A 26,987-nucleotide genomic window follows, 5' to 3' on the forward strand; every position below is an offset into this window, starting at 1 on the left:
AAATCGCGGTAAAAAACGCCGCTATTTGTACCGCGATTTGTGGCGACAAAACGCAGCGAATTTGTCTGCCTAGGTGTGAATGGAGCCTTAAACACTGGCGAAAAAACTGAGGTACTATCCATTTGGGAGGGGTTATATAGGGGAGGAACTCAATTTTAATTGGGTTTGCCAGTGTCCAATCACCTGTGGTGACTACATAACCCATTAAATAATTAAGGCTCTGTGTCCCGTCATTTATGATCAAGAAAACATAATTTCACCATAAACCGGCCACGACCAGGTGCTCCTCGCAAGATTTCTGACAGAGAAATGAAATGAATTATCAAGAGTTCTCCAAGAGCCAAGGACCACTTGTGGAGAGCCTCCAGAAAGACATGGAATTAGCAGGTACAATTGTTTCAAAGAAAACAATAAGTAATGCATTCAACCGCCATGGCCTGTATGCACACTCACAACGCAAGACTCCATTGCTGAAGAAAAAGCATGTTAAAGCTTGTTTAAAGTTTGTTGCACAACATTTAGACAAGCCTATGAAATAATGGGAGAATCTAGTCTGGTCAGATAAGACCAAACATGTTTGGAGGTCAAATGGCACTTCACATCACCCCAAAAACACCATACCAACAGTGAAGTTTAGAGGTGGAAACATCATGGTGTGGGGCTGTTTTTCAGCATACGGTACTGGTAACTTTATATCTTTGAAAGAAGGATATATAGAAAAATGTACTATGACATTCTTGATAAAAAATCTGTCGTCATCTACCAGGATGATGAAGATGAAACAATGGTGAACATTTCAGCAAGATAATGGTCCTAAACACAAAGCCAAGGAAACTCTCAATTGATTTCAAAGAAAGAAAATAAAGCTGCTAGAATGACCTAGCCAATCACCTGATTTGAATCCTTCAAGATTTGAAGACTGTTTGTGTGGAAGAATGGGCCAAAATCATACATGAAAAATGCATCCGACTAGTTTCTCCATACAGGAGGCGTCTTGAAGCTATCATTACCAACAAAGGATTTTGTATGAAGTGTTAAATAAATTTCGGCTAGCGTGTTCAATACTTTTTCCCTGTGTCATTCCATTTTAAAGATGAGATGAAGTGGCACTGAGGAGGCTACACTAATGGGCACTGTTGGGCATTGATAGGCAGCACTGTTGGGCATTGATAGGCAGCCCTGATGGGCACTGATGAGGTAGCACCTATGGGCATTGATGAGGAGTCACTGATGAGGAGGCACTGTTGGGAATTGATAGGCTGCGATTATGGACACCAATAGGCAGCATTGATGAGCACTCATAAGCTGCACTGATAATCAGGACATGGATTATCAGTGTAATAGTGCTTGTCAGACTTGGCAGTTACTGGCTCCCCTTTCCCATGCGCTGTGACAGCATGTGAGGAAAGTACCGCCGATAAACGGCAAGTCTGTTTACAATGTGATCAGCTGTGATTGTTCACAGCTGCTCACATGGTAAAGAGCCTCTGTGATTTGCCCTTTACCATGATCACAGAGCGTGGGGTTCTGGGAGGACGTCAACAGATGCCTTCCCAGAGCTAGTTGACAGCGCGGTCGGCAGCCAGCTGCCCTGCTCCTGGAGCTGCATGTCCAGGGTGTCGGCCAATAGGAATTGCTCATGCCTGGGAATGGACAGACAAAAGCCCAGATGCCTGGAAGCAGAGGCGGCTCTAGACTTTGTCAGGCCTTAGGCAAAACTTAGACATGAGGCCCCACTCAAGCCCATAATCCAGGGGTGGGGAACCTTTTTTCTGCCAAGGGCCATTTGGATTTTTGGAAGATCATTCGGGGGCCGTACAAAATGATCGGACATGGTACAGGAGAGGGAGGACAGAGACTGCGGACATGGTACAGGAGGAGGATGACAGAGACTGCGGACATGGTACAGGAGGGGGAGGACAGAGACTGCGGACATGGTACAGGAGGGGGAGGACAGAGACTGCGGACATGGTACAGGAGGTGGGGGACAGAGACTTGCGGACATGGTACAGGAGGTGGGGGACAGAGAATTGCGGACATGGTACAGGAGGTGGGGGACAGAGACTGCGGACATGGTACAGGAGGGGGAGGACAGAGACTGCGGACATGGTACAGGAGGGGGAGGACAGAGACTGCGGACATGGTACAGGAGGGGGAGGACAGAGACTGCGGACATGGTACAGGAGGGGGAGGACAGAGACTGCGGACATGATACAGGAGGGGGAGGACAGAGACTGCGGACATGGTACAGGAGGGGGAGGACATAGACTGCGGACATGGTACAGGAGGGGGAGGACAGAGACTGCGGACATGGTACAGGAGGTGGGGGACAGAGACTGCGGACATGGTACAGGAGGTGGGGGACAGAGACTGCGGACATGGTACAGGAGGTGGAGGACAGAGACTGCGGACATGGTACAGGAGGTGGAGGACAGAGACTGCGGACATGGTACAGGAGGTGGGGGACAGAGACTGCGGACATGGTACAGGAGGTGGGGGACAGAGACTGGACATGGTACAGGAGGTGGGGGACAGAGACTGTGGACATGGTACAGGAGGTGGGGGACAGAGACTGCGGACATGGTACAGGAGGGGGAGGACAGAGACTGCGGACATGGTACAGGAGGTGGGGGACAGAGACTGCGGACATGGTACAGGAGGTGGAGGACAGAGAATGCGGACATGGTACAGGAGGTAGGGGACAGAGACTGGACATGGTACAGGAGGTGGGGGACAGAGACTGTGGACATGGTACAGGAGGTGGGGGACAAAGACTGGACATGATACAGGAGGTGGGGGACAGAGACTGTGGACATGGTACAGGAGGTGGGGGACAGAGACTGGACATGATACAGGAGGGGCCCCCACCCATAGAAACCTCATCTCTCTCTCTCCACCATAGGATGCGATGACAGGAGCGGGGCCCACCTCACACCTTGGTGTTAGAGAAGGAGTACACCGGGGACACGGGACAGGTCCTCTTCCTCCATAGTGAAGGAATGACCATGAAAGTGCCGGTCCCTGGGGATGGGGGAGGGAGGGGGGTTCCCAGCTTACCTTTCCTGCCGGAAGTACAGCTCCATGACAAAGCTCTGCATTGTGCCCGCACATCCATCCTTCCAGCACACGGGATGCCGGGGACCCGCTCAGCGACCCTCGCTGGCCGCACACACCCCGGCTTTCCTAATATGAATGACACTTCCTCCTTCCTGCACACTGAGCTACTGAATACAGCCCGTATGACCTTCTGGGAAACACATGGCCTGCTGGGTAGTCTCCACTCTCCCGAATCCTCTGAAGCCCGGTCGGCCATCTTCGTTAGGGGAAACCCGGTGCCCGCGGCCATCAGTTTTACGTGCTGCCCACACTCAGCGGCACGGGGTGGGCCGGATGGAATGATTTCACGGGCCGCATGCGGCCCGCGGGCCGTAGGTTCCCCACCCCTGCCATAATCATACAATTTTGCCTGCCATTCAACAAGTAAGGAGAAACGGCACAATGATGATCCCATCCAGTGGTGGCTGGTGCTCAAATTTTTTTGGGGGTAGCAAACAAACTGAAAAATTCAGAGAAAAAAACATCAAATGCAGCCACTGTGCCATCAAACGCAGCCACTGTGCCATCAAACGCAGCCACTGTGCCCATGAAATGCAGCCTTACTATGCCCATAAAATACTGCCACTGTGCCCCATACAATGCCACCACTGTGCCCCATCAAATGCTGCCACTGTGCCCATCAAATGCTGCCACTGTGCCTTTCAAAAGTTTGTGACCCCCCCCCTGCGTGCCAGCTCGCCGTCTGCCCAGCACTTACCCTATTTCGGTGGCGGGTCAGGCAGTGGGTGACGACGGCAAGCTGTGGGACCTTACAGTGGGTCAGAGAGCGGCGAGCTGTGTCCTCCATGCGTCTCCTCCCCTCCTCCTGATAGGTGTCCAAACGCAGCGTCTGGCTTTTCAACCAATCAGGTAATGGGTATCAGACCCACGCTACCTAATTGGTGGAGCCCATCTAGTAGGGGTGGTGAGGGTAGTGCAGGTAGGCCTACATAGTTGGTGGTAATAGGGGATTCTTTAATCGGGACTGATAGAATAATCAACATAATGGTTTTCTGTGTTCCTGGTGCCAGGGTTCAGCATGTTTTGGACTGGGTTAATATATTATTGGGAGAGGCTGGGCACGCCCCAGGTGTCTTGGCTCACGTTGCAACCAACGACAGAATACATGGAAGATGGAGGATCCTTAAGAATCTATTTAAAGAACTAGGCTGAAAGGTGAAGGGAAGGACCTTCAATGTTATATTCTCCAGAATATTGCCTGTGCCATGCGCAACACAGGAAAGACAGGGGGAGCTAAGAGAACTGAATGCATGGCTAAAGACCTGGCGTAAGAGGCAAGGATTTGGGTTTCTAGAGCACTGGGCTGCCTTTTCATTGGGGTGCAACCTATATGCCAAAGATGGTTTGCACCTAAAAGGAAGGGGGGCTGCTGTGCTTGGGGAGAGGTTTATGAGAAGGCTGGAGGAGTACTTGAATTAGAATTGAGGGGGAGGGTGTACTAGAATTTAATCGGGTAGACAGGGCAGTTAGGGGTCAGACAGTAATGGAGTGTGGAATGGGGCTAGTTCGGGAGGGTTATAGCAGTTCATAAGGTTTCAATGTTACAAACAACCATTAGAAATGTTAGTACTATTTGTACTACTAAAAAAGATATACAAAACACAAGAGCAAAATGTGATGATGAATTAAAGTGTTTATTCACCAATGCTGAAGTCTGCAAAGCAAAATAAAAGAGTTTGAAGTTTTGGTGCATGTAGAGCAGTGCACCAAACCGTGCAGAACCGTGACTTAGTTGGTATTGCCGAATCTTGTCTTTATTCTTCACATGACTGGGCTATTAATATTCCTGGCTATGCTCTGTTTCAGGGAGGCAGGGTAGAAGTGAGATAGGGTAGAATTATGAGAAGTGATCTCAAAGGGAGTGTGAAAGAGGACTGACATTAGTTGATGGATAGTGTGAAGAGGCTGAAGAATTATGGGTGGAACTGCTTATGGATGTGCGTAGTTAATCATTGGACTTTTTTTTTTTTTTTTTTATAAATTCTTTATTTTTTACAAGTTTCACGTTACAGATTATATAAAAAAAAAAGGGAGAAAGAGATTAATAGACACCCTGCCGTCCCATCCCCTCTTTCTCTCCCCATTTCTTCACTGGTTCCGTGTATCTTCTCATTTTCTCTCTACCTTACTTCTCGCTGTAATCATTGGAGTTTGTTACAGGCTACCCAGTGTTAATGATAGAAAAGGGGGGGGGGAGTAGTAGAATGTCGGTATTTATTGAACAAGGTATAAAAACACTTACAAGAGACAGAAGATAATCACGCTCATCGATACATCATCAGTCCTGTAATCTCAGCTGTCCTACAGGTTCTGCTAGCGGTCCTGGTTGCACAAGGGCTTTCACACTGGAGCGTGGCGCTAGCAGGACGGTAAAAAAAGTCCTGCTAGCTGCATCTTTGGAGCGGTAAAAGAGCAGTGTGTATACCACTCCTCCACCTCTCTTGCCCATTGAAATCAATGGGACACCGCGGCTATACCGCTGGCAATGCGCCTCTGTGGGGGGCTGAAGGGAAATGGGAAAGAAGGTGGGGATTAAAAGGGGGAATAAAGTCAGACCACTAGTAATAGTAGTTATTATTTCATATGGAGTATTGCATAGCATGGCTGTATATTACCATAAAAATACACTTATGTACTATGGTTACCTACTTACTATACATGAAAAAAAAACACTACCCCCAAAAAAGGAATAGGACCCATCGATATCCAAAGTACTAAGAGACCGTAAGGGTCTGCTGTAAGAAATAACTACCGTATTTATCGGCGTATACCGTGCACTTTTTTGCCCTGAAAATCAGGGCGAAATCGTGGGTACGCGATATACGCCGATCCCCGCTTTCCCGCGCCGAGTTTGAATACTGCGCCGGCATATACCGAGCGCAGTACACTCGTGTATAGTCGGGCAGGCTCGGCTCCTCTCGCGCTCACGTCCTGGACGTACAGGACGTGAGCGCGAGAGTAGCCGAGCCTGCCCGACTATACACGAGTGTACTGTGCTCGGTATATGCCGGCGCAGTATTCAAACTCGGCGCGGGAAGCGGGGAGGACACCGGACCCGACGAAGAGAACACCCGAAGCCGCAGACGGACGCCAGACCCTACGAGGCCGCCGATGGACACCGCGCAAGACACCAAAACTGTAAGTACAAAAATCTTTTTTTACAGGAATGTCAGGTCCACTTTAGGGGTGCGCGCTATAGGCCGGAGCGTGCAATACCCCCATAAATACGGTAATATATATTTAGACTAAAGGTGAAAAATGGTTGTGATAACTACATATTTCAGTAAAGTGTGCGCCTCAATTTCCTCAGGATTGCTGAGATCACATGACTGATGATGTATTGATGAGCGTGATTATCTTCTCACTTGTAAGTGTTTTTATACCCTGTGCAATAGATGCTGACATTCTAATACTACACTTAGGTGGCGCCTCCCCCCCTTCTTTCTCTAACATGTCTTACAGAGTTCTGGACACACTCTGATGATGGCTGCCTCCTTTTGTTTTTAACTATTTATCAACTTGGACTTATGGATTTTGTACATACTCTTTGACCATAACATAGTTTAATTTAACCACTTGCTGACTACCGCATAGCAGATTTACTGCTACAGCGTGGCCGCGCTGTGCAGGATCACGTATATATACATGATTCTGCACTCCCAGGTAGAGGTTGCACACACGTGTTCTTCTCCTGCTGTGATTTGTCACAGCAGAAGCCGATCAGTGGATGCCGGCTAATGGATGGCACCCGCCGATCATTGGGAAGACACACAGGATGAGGCTCTTTCTATGTAAACTAGTTAGAGCTCTGTTGTGACGGGGAAAAGTGATAGATTTTCTTTCCCAAATCCATCACTTCCATTGGTAAAAGCACCTCACATAGAACACAAAAACACTGGTTAGGCACACATTTAACTTTGATTATCCTAGATGTTTCCAGCCAGTGTCATTAGTACAGTAACCGTGCATATTTTTAGCTCTGGTCCAATTGTCCGCCACAACATTGCAGTCCAGCTATAAGTCGCTGATCGCCACCATTACTAAATAAATACAATTTCCAGTATATATCCCATAGTTTATAACTTTGGCCCAAATTAATCAATATACGCTTATTGGGATTTTTATTTTTTACCAAAAATATATAGCAGAATACATATTGGCCAAAATTCATGAAGAAATTTGCTTTTTTTTCAATTTTTTTTAATGGATATGTTTTATAGCCCAAAGTAAAAAATATTGTTTTTTTTTCTTCAAAATTCTCAGCCTTTTTTTGTTTGTAACGCAAAAAAAAAAAAAAAACGCAGTGGTGATCAAATACCACCAAAAGAAAGCTCTATTTGTGTACACTGTACAGCATTGCACAGCATTGCATGACCGTGCAATTATCAGTTAAAGTGGATGTAAACCCTCACATATATCCAGTTAAGATGAACAGCCTCAGATGATACAGAGAGATGAAACAAATCTCCCTACATAGTGTTCCAGCAATGGGAGGGGAGTCTGGGCATACACTGTGTGATAGCTGATTGGAGGAAAGGCACCCCCCCCCCCCTACACATAGGCAGAGGAATGAAGATATTTGCAGAGCTGTGCTGTAAATAGACCAGCTCTCTGCAAATCTATTTATAGCAACCCACCCTGACAGAAATTTTCAAGAACAGGGGGGGGGGGGGGCTTAGCCGCCTCTCTAAGTGTAGTATTAAAACAGTATCATTTATTGCACAAGATTAAGAACACTTACAAGATATAAGTGGGAGTCATGCTCATCATAAGTATGTAGTCCTGGCAGTTCTTCTAAGTCCCACAGGCTCCTCGCACGATCCAGGTAGCTGAGAAAGGCTCACGGCTCCTGGGCCAGTAGAAGGAGCTGTGAGCTCCGAGCGCATAGGCTTTTAATTCCACAGAGACAGTCCTAAACCCCTTCTTTCCGCCCCCTGCTGGTGACATAATTTCCGCTTCCGGTTCAAGCTAGTCAACATGGAGCTGACTACATCCTGGTTTTCCTGAATGTACAGCTATTCAGTACAACATCGCACCAGAACCTTTCTTAGCTACCTGGATCGTGCGAAGAAGCCCGTGGGACGCAGTAGAACTGCCAGGACTACATACTTATAATGAGCATGACTCCCACTTATATCTTGTAAGCGTTTTTAATCTTGTGCAATAAATTATACTGTTTTAATACTACTCTTAGAGAGTTTGTTTGTTTTATATGTTTTGCAGAGTTGTTGGACACACTCTGAGAATGGCTGACTCTTTTCAAATCACCCTCTTACTGTGGTTAAACTTTGTTTTTACCTAAAGACTGACTAATCAAATGTACATTATTACAAACTAAGGGCATTGCCTCCTGGAGCACCAGATACCCAATTTACCTTCAGCTAACACACATTTTCAGCTGCTTTTATCTCCTGTGTCACAGAACTTGTCAGAAGTTATCATGCTGATAACAGAAGAATGAAGCAGCAGAAAGACACAGGACTTTGGACTTTGGACAGAGATAACTAAACACTACAGATATATGTGCCCAAGTCAGATTTCAAAAATCGGATTTACATCCACTTGAAAGTACAAAAAATGGCCTGTCCTTCCTGATTGTTCAAGGAAGGGTCAGGCAGCTAGTAGTTCAAACATTTCTTGTTGGATTTGTCAGCTTATTTCTCAAGCCTATGGCTTGAAGGGAAAGGTTTTACCATTTAAAGTAATGGCTCACTCTTCCAGAAGTGTTGGTGCCTGTTGAGCTTTGCGTTATCAAGCATCAGTGGCTCAGGTTTGCAAGGCTGCAACCTGGTGCTTGGTACACACCTTTTAGAAGGTTTTACCAGGGGGATGTGAAGGCTGCTGAGGATACTGCTTTTGGCCGCTGCGGGCTGCCGAGTAGTTTCTTTGGGCCTGATGGTGGTTGCTGTTCTCCTTCCCTTCATGTGCATTGCCTTGAAGCATCCCAGGTAGTCATGAATAAACCCTTTGCACTGGGCTTCTGCCGGCCCTTTGAGGGGTTTGGCATTCTGGGAGGTGGGACGGGGCTTGTGACCACTGTGATTGGCTGTTACAGCGGTCACATGATCAGAAAACTCCCTATCGTAAGAAGCGATCGGCAGCTTTCCATGAGGCACTGGTCACTGTGTCGGGAGCATGCAGGGCGCATGCTCTTGGCACAGCGCTATCGGCGCTAATGCACGTCAAATATGTGCCCCCTCACTGCCAAGGCCCATCCACGACAGGCCGCATCTTTGCGTGCGCTTGGCACCCAGGGGTTAATTACCTGTTCTGTGCAACGTTATGTACAAAAAGAAAATTTGATTTTTTGTACTTGCCTGTAAAATCTACGGGACACAGAGGTCCTACCCCTCTGTTGTTTTTTTTTGCTTGCTACAAAACTGAGGGTTCCTGAGGAGGTGGGGTAATATGGGGGAACTTCCCGATTGTTTTTTTGCCAGTGTCCACTTACCTATAGGTGGTGCATAAGCCAGGTTGTCATGATTAATAATCTGCTCTGTGTCCCATGATGTACTCAAATTAACTGATTTTACAGGTACGTACAATAATCCAGTTATACCGTAGCTTACCAATTTTTAGATGTGATGGCTGCATTAGTTTTCTTTTATTTTCACCTGGTGATCCATCCAGTAATTCTGTGTTTTTTCTACAGAACAAGCTGTCCTGCAAATTTATCATTTAAGTGTTGTGACAAACCAATTACCAGTGGCAGGGGTGCTTACAATGAACAGCTTTTTTATTCATGTACTGTACATTTTTTATCTCAAAATACATTTTGTTTTTACTGCTTGTGCAGCCTTAAAAAAATTGAAATCTGCTAGTGCATCTAAAATGACCCCTCCCCAGACTGACAATGCTGCTGGTCAATGATGCCCCTGTGTTCCTTTATTCAGAGTGGGGGGGCACTCTAATACAGGAGGTGCATTCCTGGCCAGATCATCAGGTGAAAACCAAGTAAAAAAGCCTTAAAAGTAAAATAAGAAAACACATGCAGCCACCACATCTAATGATAGGTAAGTTGCAGTATACTACAATTTTGGTTTGGGGTTTAATGCAGCTTTAAATTCAGGACAATAGTATTTGTGGCTTCAATGGTAGATGTTGTTATCCTGCTTGTTAGATTTTAAAATGTTGATTTAACTTTTTTTTTTCTTTTACCAAACTCTTAGGGTGCATCATTCAGTGTACCCCTGAAAAGAGGGAATATACTGAAATCCTCGATACTCTGAATAAAGGAAGGCTAAATATGAATTGTGAGCTGAATTCTTCCTGGGAATTTTCGGAAATGAAGCTGGTCATAAATAATGATTTAGAGCAAAAATTTTCTGAAAAGAGGTACCTACTATACAAAATGTAGCTTGGAAATATTACTTTTTTAATTTCCTTTATCCTTCCGGAAACTCTGAAAATGCATCTTATCATTTGTTTTTTTGTTTATTTTGTAGGAAAAAAACTCAGATTTGAAAGCTGCATCAATTATAGATTAATTTTCTTTGAATGTGCATATTACAGCATGGCCATTTTTGATGGATACTAGACCTGGTTACTAGCTGCCAACTTCCTATGGCCCGATCAAGACAGGCCATACACAGTTCGAGCCAACTCAGATTCAAACTGTGTATGGGCAGGCTGAATGTACCAAGTTGATCGAGCAATAAACTTGGGTACAACCAGCATGTTGAGTTTTACCTGCGAGTATTGATAGTGGCTGCCATAGCCACTAGCAATAATCACTGTCTTCACTCGGTGGGGACATATTCTCCCCCGAGAGAAGACAATGGCCCCCCGGGAGAAGACAATGGCTGGCAGGAGGGATTCCTGCATCAGCACTGTCTGTGTTGATGGGGAAATCTGGTGAATTTATTTTGGAAATACATTTGCGCCATATATGGTTGGCCGTACAAGCTGTTAGGTGTATGTTTGCAGTTAAACATCACAGTCAAATGCTTCTGAGATACAGGGAAACAAGTCCCTGCCTTTGTTTTCCAGTTTATGCATATAAGCCAAAATGTTTTCTTCGTTTTGGATAGAATAGGGAATGATTAAGATCCTATCACACCATGGAGAGATTTCTATTGACCTCCTTTCATAGAAACAGCGCAGGTAGTAAAGATTCCCCCTCAGAGAGTGGGGAATATCACCTCTTAGTACCAGTGCTCAAAGTAAGGTCCATAAAGACATGGATGAGTGAGTTTGGGGTGGAGGAACTTGACTGGCCTGCACAGAGTCCTGACCTCAACCCGATAGAACACCTTTCTGGAAGAATGGTCAAACATTCCCATAGACACACTCCTAAACCTTGTGGACAGCCTTCCCATAAGAGTTAAAGCTGTTATAGCTGCAAAGGGTGAGCCAACTCAATATTGAACCCTACAGACTAAGACGGGATGCCTTTAAAATTCACGTCCGTGTTAAGGCAGGCATCCCAATACTTTTGATAATATAGGGATGACATCGCTAATGGAGCAAGGGAGGAGGTGGAATCCTTATGGGTAGAGCTACAGAGGGAGGAAACCAAGGGGAATGTAATACTGGGACTGTGCTATAGGCCCCCTAACCAGATGGAGGAGGGGGAGGCAGACCCCCTATCACATCTTGGAATGGCGGCAAGGATGGGAAGTGTTATTATAATGGGGGATTTAAATTATCCAGATATAGACTGGGCGGAAGGAACCACACATTTGTCTAAGGCTCACCATTTCCTAAATGTCTTGCTAGACAATTTCATGGGTCAGATGGTAAATGCACCAACAAGAAACAATGCGTTTCTAGACCTACTGATTACTAAAAATACAGACCTGATCACTGATGTGGAAATATGGTGCAATTTAGGAAACCGCGGTCACAGGTCAATTAGTTTCAATATAAATCACACAAACAGGAAACACAAGGGAATACAAAGGCACTAAATTTCAAAAAGAGCCATTTTCCATAAACTACGCTCCTTGCTAGAAGATATTAAATGGGATAAAATCCTAGGAACAAAGGCCCAGATTCACGTAGAGCGGCACATTTTTAGATCGGTGTAACGCATGTCATTTAAGTTACGGCAGCTGAATTTTGTGGCGTAAGTGCCGTATCTGCGTATATCCGTATTTGCGCCAGAATGTGCGCCAGCGTAACGTAAATTCCGAGGCGTAAGGCGGGTTAATTGAAAGTGGGAAGGAAGTGGGCGTGCTCCATTGAAATGAGCCGTGACCCCATGCAAATGAAGGGCCGGCCGTACTGCGCATGCGCGCACGAATCTGCACCTCACTGGGCATGCTCAGAACTTGGCCCGGCGCAATCAGTGAGATAGGAAATAGGCCAAGCTTACTTAGTGAGATACGCCCTGTGTATAAATAGCCCCACACAAATGCCCTTCCATTGCAAAAGTACATCCCTGTGTTCCCTTTCCTAAAGCAAGTTGCTTTTGCTCTGTTGTTTGTTGGTGTTTGTTGGTGAGTGTAGTATTGTTAGATTAAAGATTTATAGAAGTAGGAGCTTGTAGTAGGTGTTTGTTTTTTCTGACTGTTTTTTGTGTTTGTTTTTTCGTTGTTTGTTTTTGATTTTGTATTAGCTGTCTGCTTGTGTTGTTTGATTTTGGTGTTTGGTTTTTGCTGTTTGATTTTTGGGTGTGTTTGTTCTGTGTCTTTTTGTGTCTGTTTGTTCTGTGTGTATTTGTGTTTGTTTGTTCTGTTTGTTTTTTGTGTGTGTTTGGTGTTGGGTGAGATGGCACCAAAGAGACTAAAGTTGAATTTTTCGGTGCGAGAAAAGCAAATACTTGCCAGGGCCATCACCCGATTTGGGCGATATTTACATGGCCCTGAGAGCCGGGATACCCCCCCGGCCAGGAAGAAGGCAATCATCCAACAGATTACGGATGAGATCAATGCAGAGGGGGGGGGGGCGAGACGAGGACCCCCAGTGGGATCTGTAAGAAGATCAATGATCTGAGGAGTTTGGTCTGTGACAAGCTGGCCAAGATAACTGCCCATGCCAGGGGCACTGGAGGAGGCCCGCACCCTGCACGCTAAGGTGGACTGAGGAGGAGCGTGCGGTGGCCCGGTGCTTCCATAGCCAGCAGGTGGTTGGCCTGCCTGGCTTTGACTCTGATGAGGCCGTGAGGACAGGTAAGTAGCATGTGTGGGTGGGGGAAGGGAATATGTGCCATGTGTGTGGATCCTCCAACCTGTGAATGTTTTGTGTCATCCACAGATGGCCAGGAGATTGCTGGGCCATCAGGCCAGTGTGCACCAACCCCCGGACAACAGGCTGCAGAAGAGCCCCAAGAAGGGCAGGAGACCTCAGGGGAGGGGAGTGGCCACACCTCACCTCAGGAGGAGGATGAGGGGGGGAGTTTGTGGATGATCGGATGGACCTTGCCAGGGAAATCCTTTTGTCTTGGGATGATGCTCCCCCTGAGGCTGGCAGCAGTCAGGCCTCCATCAGGGGTAGCCCTTCCCACTCCTCCCCCAACAGGGCTCCTCCCAAGGGTCTCTCTCTCCCCTCCTCCCAGACCACAAGCCTCAGCTGCAGGCAGGAAGGCCACCCATAAGACCAGGGGGTGGCTGAGTTCCTGCCGGCCAATCTGCAGAGGGACCAGGCTCGACAGACCCAACATCTGGGTCAGGTCACCCGGACTTTGGCCCAGATGGAGGACAGCCTGGGCTCAATTAAGGACTCGGTCAGTGATGTGGGCACAAACTCCGTGGCATTCATAACTTGCATTTGTGACCTGCAGACCGCCACAGCAGGCGTGTCCCTGGAGGTGAGTGCCCTGACCCAGGCTGTCCACGCAAACACCCAGGCTGTCCAGGCCAATACGGCTGCCCTCACTGTGGGTCTGACCAGGATCGCCGTGGCCTTGGAGGGCAGGCCAGCAGGAGGACAGTCACCAGGGGAGGCTCCTCCTACCCCTGCTTCCCCCCCCATGAGTCTCCCCTGGTTGGCCGTGGCCATGCCCGTGCCCGGCCCAGGCATAGCTCACGCCGCCGCCATTACATTAATATTGGATGTACTTTTATTTTTTTTTGGTTTGTTTTTTTATTATACTGTGATTATGATTAGTTTTATGTGTGTGAATGATGTATGAATGTGGGGGTGACATTCCTGATGGAAAAAGGGTGTCACCCTCAGTTTTGGTGGAGTAGGGATTCCCAGGACCAGGGAGAAGTGATCCCAGGTTCCATGTGAATGGTGTATGAATGCACAGTGACATAATTGGAGCCGTGGCGGGGCGTTGCTGCTCCCTAGTACCGTGGGGGGTACTTGGGTCTAATCCAATTCGATGAGGATGTGATGTGTCTGTGCTAGGGACCACAGTGGGTGTGCATGCATGCATTCTCATTGTGCCATGATTAATGTGTGTGTTTACTGTGCAAAGATGCATTCTGCGAGGCGTCTCCTGGCTGCTGTTCCCTCAGAAGAGGGGGTAGCCTTGGTTACTAAAGTCACTAGTATAGCTATGAGCATGGATGCCCCTGGCATGTTGGCATACAGATTGTTGTCCTGCAAGTGTGTGTGCTCAGCTCTTCCCTAACGGTGTTGCTTTAGCTGACATTTACACAGCTGGTGTGAAGTAAGGCTAGGTTCACATCACGATTTTAACATCCGATAAACGGACCATTAAATCGGATGGAATCGTATCTGACAAAATCGTATGTAATCGGATCAGTCATCCGATTACATACGATTTGGATTGACCACAATATAAAAAAAAAAATCGGACACGATTTTAATACAATTTCAAATCAGGACCAAAAAACGTGGTCAAACACGTTTTTTGATGCGATTTTAAATCGTATCAAATCGTATGCGGATCAAATCGGATGCACTTGGGGACCTCAATTAATGAATGGAAGTGAATGGATACGTTTTGCCATACAGATTTGGATGATTTAAAACCGAAAATCGTGAGAACAAGTAGGATGTGTGAATGCACCCTTAGGGCAGCTTTTATAAGGTGTAACTTTACACCATGAAACTAGCAGATGCGCACAGGGCGTAGCCTACGCCGCACAAGCATACTTTTGGGGATCGCCGTATCTCCCTCATTTGCATATTAGCATAGAAAAACAATGGTGTGTCTAGCGTATTTTGCGCTTCAAGATGCGTCGGACGGAAAAATCTGGTTTTCAGGCGTATTTCGTTTTGAGGATACGGCGCAAAGATACGCGCAGCGCATTTTTGAATTACGCCGCGCATCTCTAGATACGTCGGCGTAAGTGCTTTGTGAATCTGGCCCAAAGAACACTGAGTAAAAATGGGTGTGTTTTAGGAGCATATTAAATAAGGGTATTAGTGCATCCCAATAGGTAATACATTTTAAAGAGCTAATAAAAGTCCTGGGTGGCTTAACTCCAACATAAAAATGCATATAAAAGAATAAGAGAAGGCCTTAAAAAAAAAAAAAAAAAAAAAAGGCTGAAGGGTCATCATCAGCATTCCAACTGTACAAAGAATGCAATAAGAAATGTAAGGGTGCAATCAGGGCGGCTAAGATAGAACACAAAAGGCACATGGCGGAGGAGAGTAAAAAAAATCCAGAGAAATTCTTTAAGTACATTAATAGTAAAAGAGGGAGGACAGATCATATCAGACCCATAAAGAATGATGAAGGGAATCTGGTTAAAAAAGGATGGAGAGATGGCGAGGGTTTTGAATGTATTCTTCTCAGTCTACACAAGGGAAACAGGGATTCAGTAAACAAAACGTCAAGGTTTATCCTCCTGACACATCACAGGAAGCACCCTCATGGCTATCAGAGGATAGAATTAGGAATAGACATGAAAAACTCAACATAAATATGTCACCGGGACCAGATGGCTTGCACCCGAGGATCCTTAAGGAACTCAGTCAAGTAATTGCCAGACCATTGTTTCAAATTTTTACGAACGGTCTACTGACTGGAATGGTACCAGCTGATTGGAGAAAAGCCAATGTAGCACCAATTTTTAAAAAAGGACCAAGATTTATACCCGGCAACTACAGACCGGTTTTGTGCTATTTTGGCATTTTATGACCTTCGAAACTGTGATAGGTAGTGAGGAGTGAAATCAAAAATGTATGCCCTTAGAAATCTTGTTTTCGGGGCCCCGTATGCGGCTAGGCTCACAAAAAGTCCCACACATGTGGTATCCCCGTACTCAGGAGAAGCAGCAGAATGTATTTTGGGGTGCAATTCCACATATAACTATGGCATGTGTGAGCAATATATCATTTAGTGACAACTTTGTGCATAAGAAAATCAGTTTGTCATATTCCCGCAACTTGTGTCAAAATATAAAATATTCCATGGACTCGACATCCCTCTCAGCAAATAGCTTGGGGTGTCTACTTTCCAAAATGGGGTCATTTGGGGGGGTTTTGTGCTATTTTGGCATTTTATGGCCTTCGAAACTGTGATAGGTAGTGAGGAGTGAAATCAAAAATTTGCGCCCTTAGAAATGCTGAAGGCGGTGCTTGGATTTTGGGGCTCCGTACGCGGCTAGGCTCCCAAAAAGTCCCAAACATGTGGTATCCCCGTACTCAGGAGAAGCAGCAGAATGTATTTTGGGGTGCAATTCCACATATAACCATGTGTGAGCAATATATCATTTAGTGACAACTTTTTGTAAATGTTTGTGTTTTTTTTTGTCATTATTCAATCACTTGGGAACAAAAAAAAAAATATTCAATGGACTCAACATGCCTCTCGGCAGTTTCCTTAGGGTGTCTACTTTCCAAAATGGGGTCATTTGGGGGGTTTTGTACTGCCTTGCCATTTTAGCGCCTCAAGAAATGAGATAGGCAGTCATAAAATAAAAGCTGTGTAAATTCCAGAAAATGTACCCTAGTTTGTAAACGCTATAATGTTTGCGAAAACCAATAAATATACGCTTATTGAGATTTTTTTTTACTAAAGACATGTGGCTGAATACATTTTGGCCTAAATGTTTGACTAAAATTTAGTTTATTCGATATTTTTTACTTTTTGTTCTAACAAAAATCTTTTTTTTTTCAAAATTTTCGGTCTTTTTCCGTTTATATTGCAAAAAATAAAAATTGCAGAGGCAATCAAATACCATCAAAAGAAAGCTCTATTTGTGGGAAGAAAAGGACGCAAATTTTGTTTCGGTACAACATTGCATGACCGCGCAATTACCAGTTAAAGCAGCGCAGTGCCAAATTGTAAAAACACATTGGGTCTTTAGGCAGCATATTGATCTGAGAAAAAAAGGCCCTTCCTGGTTGTGCTGGCGAGTATTTAACCACTTAAAGACCGGACGGTCTTTAAGTGGTTAAATACTCGCCAGCACAACCAGGAAGGGCCTTTTTTTCTCAGATCATGTGAAAGTAGTTAAACTAGGAAAGGAGGGGTTAAGTAAATCCTTTTGAGTGGAAGAACACTTATTTTTTACTAGGACCCCCTGTAGTGTTTATCTATTTATTGATAGCATAAAGGGTGTTTACAGTGCCTTGAAAAAATATTCATACCCCTTGAAATTGTTCACATTTTGTTATGTTGTAACCAAAAACATAAATGTATTTTATTGGTATTTTATGTGATAGACCAACAAAAAGTGGCACACTTGTAAAGTGGAAAGAAAATGATAAATGGTTTTCCACATTTTTTACAAATAAATATCTGAAAAGTGTGGCGTGTATTTGTATTCAGCCCCCTTTACTCTGATACCCCTAACTAAAATCCAGTGGAACCAATTGCCTTCAGAAGTCACCTAATTCGTAAATGGAGTCCACGTGTGTAATTTAATCTCAGTAGAAATACAGCTGTTCTGTGAAGCCCTCATGGGTTTGTTAGAGAATCTTAGTAAACAAACAGCTTCATGAAAGCCAAGGAATACACCAGACAGGTCAGGGTTAAAGTTGCTGAGAAGTTTAAAGCAGGGTTAGGCTATAAAAACACATCCCAAGCTTTGAACATCTCACAGAGCACTATTCAATCCATCAATCCTACCAAAACATGGCCTTCCACCTAAACTGAGACAGGCCAGGCAAGGAGAGCAATAAGTGGAGAAACAGCCAAGAGGCCCATGGTCACTCTGGAGAAGATCCAGAGATCCACAGCTCAGGTAGGAGAATCTGTCCACAGGACAACTATTAGTGCACTCTACAAATCTGGCCTTTATAGAAGAGTGGCAAGACGAAAAACCATTGTTGAAAGAAAGCCATAAAAAGTCCCGTTTGCAGTTTGCGAGAAGCCATGTGGGGGACACAGCAAACATGTGAAAGAAGATGCTCTGGTCAGATGAGACCAAAATTTAACTTTTTGGCCTAAAAGCAAAACGCTATGTGTGGCAGAAAATGAACACTGCACATCCCCCTGAACAGACCATCACCCCCGTGAAATCTGGTGGTGGCAGCATCATTCTGTGGGGATGCTTTTCTTCAGCAGGGACATGGAAGCTGGCCAGAGTTGATGAGAAGATGGATGGAGCCAAATACAGGGCAATCTTGGAAGAAAACCTGTTATAGTCTGCAAAAGACTTGAGACTGGGGTGGAGGTTCACTTTCCAGCAGGACAAGGGCCCTAAACATACAGACAGAGATACAATGGAATGGTTTGAATCAAAGCATCTTCATCCGTTAGAATGGCCCAGTCGATATCCAGACCTATATCCTATTTAGAATCTGTGGCAAGACTTGAAAATTGCTGTTCACAGACGCTCTCCGTCCAATCTGACAGAGCTTGAGTTATTTTGCAAAGAAAAATGGGCAAAAATGTCGCTCTCTAGATGTGCAAAGCTGGTAGAGACAGCCCCAAAAAGACTCACAGCTGTAATTGCAGTGAAAGGTGGTTCTTCAAAGTATTGGTTCAAGGGGGCTAAACACAAATCCATGCCACACTTTTCACATACTGGGGTAGATTCAGAGACAAGATACAACGGCGTATCTCCAGATACGCCGTCGTATCTCTGAGTCCGGCCGGTCGTATCTATGCGCCTGATTCATAGAATCAGTTACGCATAGATTTCCCTAAGATCCGCTAGGTGGCGCTTCCGTATAGTTAAGCGAGGAATATGCAAATGAACTAGATACGCCGATTCAGAAACGTATGTCCGGCCGGCGCATTTTTTTACGTCGTTTACGTTAGGCTTTTTTCGGCGTATAGTTACCCCTGCTATATGAGGCGTATCCTATGTTAAGTATGGCCGTCGTTCCCGCGTTGAGTTTTGAAAATTTTACGTTGTTTGCGTTAGTCGTTCGCGAATAGGGCTGGACGTAATTTACGTTCACGTCGAAAGCAATGACGATTTGCGGCGGAATTTTTCACAAACAGCGCATGTGCCATTCGTAAAAAATGTCAAATACACGGGGTCACAGTTAATATGCATATAACACACGCCCACATCATCCACATTTGAATTAGGCGGGCTTACGCAGACGCACATACGTTGCGCCGCCGTAACTAAGGGCGCAAGTTGTTTCTGAATACAGAACTTGCGCCCTAAATTACGGCGGCGTAACTTATCTGAGATACGTTACGCCGGGCGGATAGATAGACCATTCTATCTGAATCTAGCCCACTGTATTTATTTGTAAAAAAAATATGAAAACTATTGATCATTTTCCTTTCACTTCACAATTATGTGCCACTTTGTGTTGGTCTATCACATAAAATCCCCAAAAATACATTTACGTTTTTTGGTTGTAACATGACAAAATGTGGAGAATTTCAATGAGTAGGAATACTTTTTCTAGGCACTGTAACTGTGTACCTGGGTATTAGGTGATCAAAGCTAATAGGGCCTTAGATATTTGGTCACAGTGCAAAATTTATTTAAAGTTTTACTGATTACTGATGACTGTTTTTTTAATTAATTTTTTAGAAATGAAATGAAAGAACTTGGTAGGAACATTAGAGAGCTGGAAGAAAAGTATTGCTTCCTGTTTGTACCATATGAATCTGCAGCAACCATATCTTACCATGGATTACCAGTTGGTAATTTGGCTACAAAAGTGCTTGGTTCTCCTCACATGGGAACGTACTTGTTTCGTCATGTTGATGTTGCACTGAATTCTACTCAACAAAAGAAATTGACATCAAATGTGGTGGTCGTTTTTAAAGTAAGTACAATGCTGCTCTTAGTCTGTAAGTTAACTTGTAGCTTTATTAAATATCTCCCTTAGCTAGAATTTGAGGTTATCCATCACATTAGATCTTCTTCTATAAAGCTATCCTACTAGGCTTGCTATGAGATTTACTCCACCTCATTTTATACTTCAGGCCCACGTTCACTTCACACTTTAGTAAATCTGATCCTAAGGCTCTATGCACACTGAAGCTAAAAAAAGCTATAAAAAAACACCAGTAGCTTTGCAGGGAGCCTTTCAAAGTTTTTTAGCGTTTTTGCAATAGCGTTTTTCAGTGTAGTCTATCTGATCGGTGCTTAGCCATTCAGAGGAAGTGATGTATTCTAGCAATGAATACATTGCTTCCTCTGATTGGCTGAGTCAGGGAGGCAGGCTGATGATGTCACAACCAGCAGCCTCACATATTATTGAGGGACATAGTTTGTTTGTCAGCTTGGCCCAAATGAACTATGTAAAGTATATCAGAAGCTGAAGTTCAGCCTTAAAGTTTACCTTTCATTTGGTATTAAAAGGCTGCTGTTGGTAGAATTTAGAATCTGCCAATGATTGTAGCCGTTGTTAATTCAGTGAAACACTTTTAGCATAATATCAGTCGATTGTTCAAGAACTGACTAAGATATATATATATATATATATATATATATATATATATATATATATATATATATATATATATATATATATATATATATATATATATATATATATACATACAGTTGTATTCAAAATTATTCAACCCCCACTGAAATTGATTGTTTTGGCCAGTGTGACATTGATTTTGATCATCCTGTCATCCTGCTTACAATTAAATCAAAGAGGCACGTGTAGGTCAGACAAATATAACATAATATTTATAATGAAATAACCACAAATGTCTTTTCTGTGCTCACATCATTATCAGTTTTATTCAACCCCCAATTGACATTCAATCTTAGTACTTAGTACAACATCCTTTTACAGTTATAACAGCTTTTAAACTTGAAGCATAGCTTGACACAAGTGTCTTGCAGCGATCTACTGGTATCTTCGTCCATTCGTCATGGGCAAAAGCCTCCAGTTCAGTCACATTCTTAGGCTTGCGCACTGCAACTGCTTTCTTTAAGTCCCACCAGAGGTTCTCAATCGGATTTAAGTCTGGTGACTGCGATGGCCACTCCAAAATGTTCCAGCCTTTAATCTGCAACCATGCTCTAGTGGACTTGGAGGTATGCTTGGGATCATTGTCCTGTTGAAAGGTCCAACGTCTCCCAAGCCTCAGGTTTGTGACGGACTGCATCACATTGTTATCCACTATCTCCTGGTACTGAAGAGAATTCACGGTACCTTGCACACGCTGAAGCTTCCCTGTACCTGCTGAAGCAAAACAGCCCCAAAGCATGATTGACCCCCCGCCATGCTTCACAGTAGGCAAGGTGTTCTTTTCATCATAGGCCTTGTTCTTCCTCCTCCAAACATAGCGTTGATCCATGGGCCCAAACACTTCTAATTTTGTTTCATCAGTCCACAGAACACAATCCCAAAACTTCTGTGGTTTGTCCACATGATTTTTGCATACTGCAGTCAACTCTTCTTATTCTTTGGAGACAGCAAGGGGGTGCGCCTGGGAGTTCTGGCATGGAGGCCTTCATTACGCAGTGTGCGCCGTATTGTGTGAGCAGAAACTTCAGTACCCACATCTGACAAATCTTTTGTCAGTTCCTCAGCAGTCACAAGGGGAGTTTTCTCCACTCTACGCTTCAGGTAGCGCTCAGCAGTCTAAGTCAGCATCTTCTTTCTGCCACGACCAGGTAGCGTTTCAACAGTGCCCTTTGGCTTGAATTTGCGAATGATGCTTCCTATGGTGTCTCTTGGTATGTTTAACATCTTTGCAATCTTCTTATAGCCATTGCCCTTCCTGTGAAGAGTAATCACCTCTTCTCTTGTCTTCCCGGACCATTCTCTTGACTTCACCATGTTTGTAACCACACCAGTAAATGTCTAGAAGGAGCTGAGTATCACAGTCATTTTAAAGCTGCCTGATTGGTGCTTATTAGGCTTTATTGCTGCTCCCTGACATCCACAGGTGTTTTCAATACCTGATTGAAAACACTTCAATGAACCTCTGTTCATCAGAGTGGTAGTCTTTAAGGGGTTGAATAATTGTGTAAATGAAGAATTCACAAAATAAACATTTACTACTGTATTACAAAACCAATTGATGTCATTTAGTTGCATATGGTTCTTTAAGAAGTCCTTGTAGGATTTCATTCTGAATACAATTACAAATGTACACTAAATTCCCTAAAACCCTTTACAGCATTGGGGGGTTGAATAATTTTGAACACAACTGTATATATATATATTGTGACAAACGCTCCTGTCAGTTATTGGTGGAGTATATCTGCCACGTAGAATTGAGTACACCCCCACATTTTTGTAAATATTTTATTATATCTCTTTATGTGACAACACAATGTAAAGTAGTGAGTGTACCACTTGTAAAGCAGTGTAAATTTGCTGTCCCCTCAAAATAACTTAACACAGCCATTACTGTCCAAAACGCTGGCAACAAAAGTGAGTACACCCCTAAGTGAAAATGTCCAAATTGGGCCCAAAGTGTTAACATTTTGTGTGGCGACCATTATTTTCCAGCACTGCCTTAACCCTCTTGGGCATAGAGTTCACCAGAGCTTCACAGGCTGCTACTGGAGTCCTCTTCCACTCCTCCATGACAACATCACAGGGCTGGTGGATGTTAGAGACCTTGCACTCCTCCACCTTCTGTTTGAGGATGCCCCGCAGATACTCAATAGGGTTTAGGTCTGGAGACATGCTTGACCAGTCCATCACCTTTACCCTCAGCTTCTTTAGTAAGGCAGTGGTTGTCTTAGGCCGGGTACTAACGAGCAAACATGTACGGTGAAACCGGTCCGTCGCACCGTTTTCACCGTACATGCCTGCCAGAGGGCTTCTGTACGATGGTTGTACTAACCATCGTACAGAAGTCCGCGCGTAAACATTACGCGGGGCGTGTCCGCGTCGTCGCCGCGATGATGCGGCGACGTGGGCGGGCCTGCCATTTAAAGGCTTCCACGCATGCGTCGAAGTCATTCGACGCATGCGAGGGACGGCGGGCGCTCGGACATGTACGGTAGGTCTGTACTGACGACCATACATGTCCGAGCGGGCAGGATTCCAGCGGACGGTTTTAAAACACGTCCAGGAATATTTGTCTGCTGGGAAAAGGCCCGGCGGGCAAATGTTTGCTGGAATTCGGCCCGCTCGCGCCTACACGCGACCGAACATGTATGCTGAAACTGGCCCGCAGCATACATGTTTGGTCGTGTGTACGGGGCCTTAGAGTTATGTTTTGGGGTCGTTATAATGTTGAAATACTACCCTGCGGAAGGAAGGGGATCATGCTCTGATTCAGTATATCACAGTACATCTTGGCATTCATGGTTTCCTCAATGAACTGTAGTTCCCCAGTGCCGGCAGCACTCATGCAGCCCCAGACCATGACACTCCCACCACCATGTTTGGCTCTAGGCAAGACAAACTTGACACCATCTGAACCAAATAAGTTTATCTTGGTTTTATCAGACCACAGGACACAGTACCAGTAATCAATGTCCTTAGTCTGCTTGTCTTCAGCAAACTGTTTGTGGGCTTTCTTGTGTATCATCTTTAGAAGAGGCTTCCTTCTGGGATGACAGCCATGCAGACCAATTTGATTCAGCGTGCGGTGTATGGTCTGAGTACTGACAGGCTGACTCCCCCCCCCCACCCCCCACACCTTCAACCTCTGCAGCAATGCTGGCAGCAGTCATACGTCTATTTCCCAAAGACACCTCTTGATATGACGCTGAGCATTTGCACTCAACTTTTGAGTGTTCTGAGTGGAACCTGTCCTGTTAAACCGATGTATGGTCTTGGCCACCATGCTGCAGCTCAGTTTCAGGCTGCATTCACATCTAGACGGACGAAATCGCGGCGTTTTGTCGCCGCAAATCGCGGTAAAAATAGCGGCGTTTTGTACCGCGATTTGCGGCGACAAAACGCGGGTATTGTCCGCCTAGATGTGTCCCAAGATGACCCCCTCTATGGAGATGATTGCCATCTCCTAGCCGAATGCTCGAAGACGCCTGAAAAAAAGGTCCGGGACCTTTTTTCACGCCGCAGGCGACAGGCGTCCGGCGTTCGGCGTGGAGATGTGAACCATCTCCATAGAGGGACATGTATTTCCAGCCCTCTGGCGGCAGAGGCGTAGCGCTACAGGCGTAAAAACGCCTAGATGTGAATGGGGTCTCAGGGTCTGAGCAATCTTCTTATAGCCTAAGCCATCTTTACATTGTAGCAAAGTGTAATTTCTGCAGTGTAGTTACATGAAAAGATATAATAAAATATTCCCAAAAATGTAAAGGGTGTACTCACTTTTGTGAGATACTGGGGTAGATTCAGGTAGATGTTTGCATCCTTATTCCGGCGTAGCGTATCTCATATGCGTAATCGTGTGAGGTTAGCATAGTATTCAGCAAGCATTTGCGTGTAACTGTGCGCCGGCGTACCGGAAATTTGAAGGCACAAGCCGGCGTAAGTGTAAGTGGGTGTTCCCTTATGCAAATGATGGGCTGAACGTTGAGCAGTGGATTACGCCCGGTGTATCATCGACGGAGTATGCGCAGTCCCGTGGACGTACGATCGCTTCCCTGTGCGCATGCTCACAACTACGCCGGTCCTACTTCTTGGGATACGCCTGCCCACCGGCTTACGCCGAGCGCATAAATACGCCCAGACATGCGCCTGTCCGGCGCAAAATTACATCCTGCTTTTTTCCCCAAGGTAATTTTGTTTGAGCGTGAGATGGCATCTCCTCAGAAGGAGAAAAAGCATAATTTTAATACAGCGGAGATGGAGGGTATGTTGGCGGCACTGACCAAATACGACGCCGCCCTGCATGGTGCCCAGCACAAAAATACAAGCAAGGCACAGAGGAGGGCAATTTTTGAAAGTATCACCCTGGATATTGATGCCATTGGCAATGAGACCCGGAGTTGGGATGATATACAAAAAAAATTGAACGACATGCGGCGTCGAGTCCGGGACAAATTGGTCCTGATTTGAAAGCATGCCAGTGGCAAGGGGGGAGGACCAGCGTGTGCATTGTGGTTGACACCGGTGGAGGAGATTATTGCTCAGTGTCTGTCGCAGGAGCAGGTGTAGGGCATTCCAGGATGGGACTCCACTGTTCGGGACTTGGGGTCAGGTAAGTGTGTTTTATCTCCTATCTGGTGTGTAGCATGGGAGAGGGTGGAAAGGAACATGTGTCAAGTGTGTGTGGGTCCACCAACATGTGTTTTTTTGTGTCATCCGCAGATGTTGAGGATGAAGCTGGGCCGTCGTCGGCTGCAGTGCGACCCACCACATCCCCAGAACATCATGTGGTTCAGTCGGCCTCCCTTGAAATCCTGGGCATGTTGGTGGAGGGGAGTGCCCATAGGTCATCTATCGAGGTTATTGTGGAGGAGTCCATTGACCTCCACCAGGAGGACTCCATATACCTTGAGGAGGATACCAGCATCTCTGGACTCCCTACCACCTCCCCGACCATCAGGTCAACCCCCTCCAGGGCAAGCCCCTCCCCGTCTTCCCCATCTGGATGGGCCCCAGCATCTTATTCTCCCAGGAAGGCTCTTCGAAAGACGAGGGGTGTACCTGGAGGCCTCCGAGAAGGGCTGCAGGAGGAGCAGGGCCGGCAGACCCGCCATATCGGGGCTATGGTGGGTGACCTTTAACAAATGGCGGACAGCCTGGCCTCCTCGGCCAAGTCCCAGGCTGCATGCGCAGCCACATTACAGCAGGCCCTCACCCTGTAGGCTGATCAGGGCAGCAAAAATACTGAGAGCCTGCAGGAAGTCAGCTCCAACAGTGTGGCGATGGTCACCTGCGCATGGTGGAGCAGCATTCCGCCACAGCAGTGCTCACAGCGGAGGTGAGCAGGTTGGCAGGGGCTGTAGAGGCCAACACTGCTGCTGTGCGTGAGGAGGGGAGACAAACCCGGCGGCACCAGCATCAGAACACAACACGCCAGCTTCGGATGCTGGCACAGACCAACTCTGTGCTCACCCACCTTGCCAAAGCTATGGAGGGCAGGCAGGCACCACCTGCCAGGAGTGACCAAGCAGGGGATGATGCTACTCCCCCCCCTCCCCACCCCAGGCTCCCTCCCGCCAACTGAGGAGCCAGAGCCGTGGCACCCGTTGCACCAGCCTGGGCAAACGGAAGAGCAGATGAATGCTCAATTCTTGGGACACTTCTGCTCGTTTTTTTTTTTTTTTTTTTTTTCTTAATGCTCAGAGTATGAGCTGGATTATGATTTTTCTTTATGCTCAGAGTATGAGCTGAATTTTTGGATTTGACTATGCTCAAAGTATGAGCAGTATTTATTTATTTTTGTTTAAGTATGAGTTTTATTGTTTGCGTTGTAGTTCATACACACGGTGAGGAGTGTAAACTACAGTGTGACTGGTGTGTGAATGGGGGGGGGGGTGTCACTCCTGCCGGCAAAGGGGTGTCACCCTCTGCCGTGTGAATGGTGTATGAATGTATAGCGACATAATTGGAGCCTTGGCGTGGCGTTGCTGCTCCCAAGTACCGTGCAGTGTACTTTGGTCTAATCCAATTTGATGAGGATGTGGGGTGTGTGTGCTAGGGACCACATTGGTGTGCATGTGTGCATTCTCCTTGTGCCATGATGAATGTGTGTGTTTAACGTGTAAAGATACGTTCCACGAGACAACTCCTGACTGCTTCTC

General features: G+C 45.7%; 1 protein-coding gene across 1 annotated transcript in view; it reads left to right on the forward strand.

Annotated features, from left to right (window-relative positions):
* LOC120931692 (protein TASOR-like) overlaps positions 1-26,987 on the forward strand; it is an 88,284-nt gene that overhangs the window by 24,956 nt on the left and 36,341 nt on the right. Inside the window, exons 2-3 of the mRNA XM_040343376.1 lie at positions 10,287-10,452; positions 19,929-20,166. Coding sequence (XP_040199310.1) covers positions 10,287-10,452; positions 19,929-20,166 — 404 coding nt within the window. The remainder of the gene's footprint in view (positions 1-10,286; positions 10,453-19,928; positions 20,167-26,987) is intronic.

The sequence above is a fragment of the Rana temporaria genome, chromosome 1 (genome assembly GCF_905171775.1).
Source record: "Rana temporaria chromosome 1, aRanTem1.1, whole genome shotgun sequence".
NCBI lineage: Eukaryota > Metazoa > Chordata > Amphibia > Anura > Ranidae > Rana > Rana temporaria.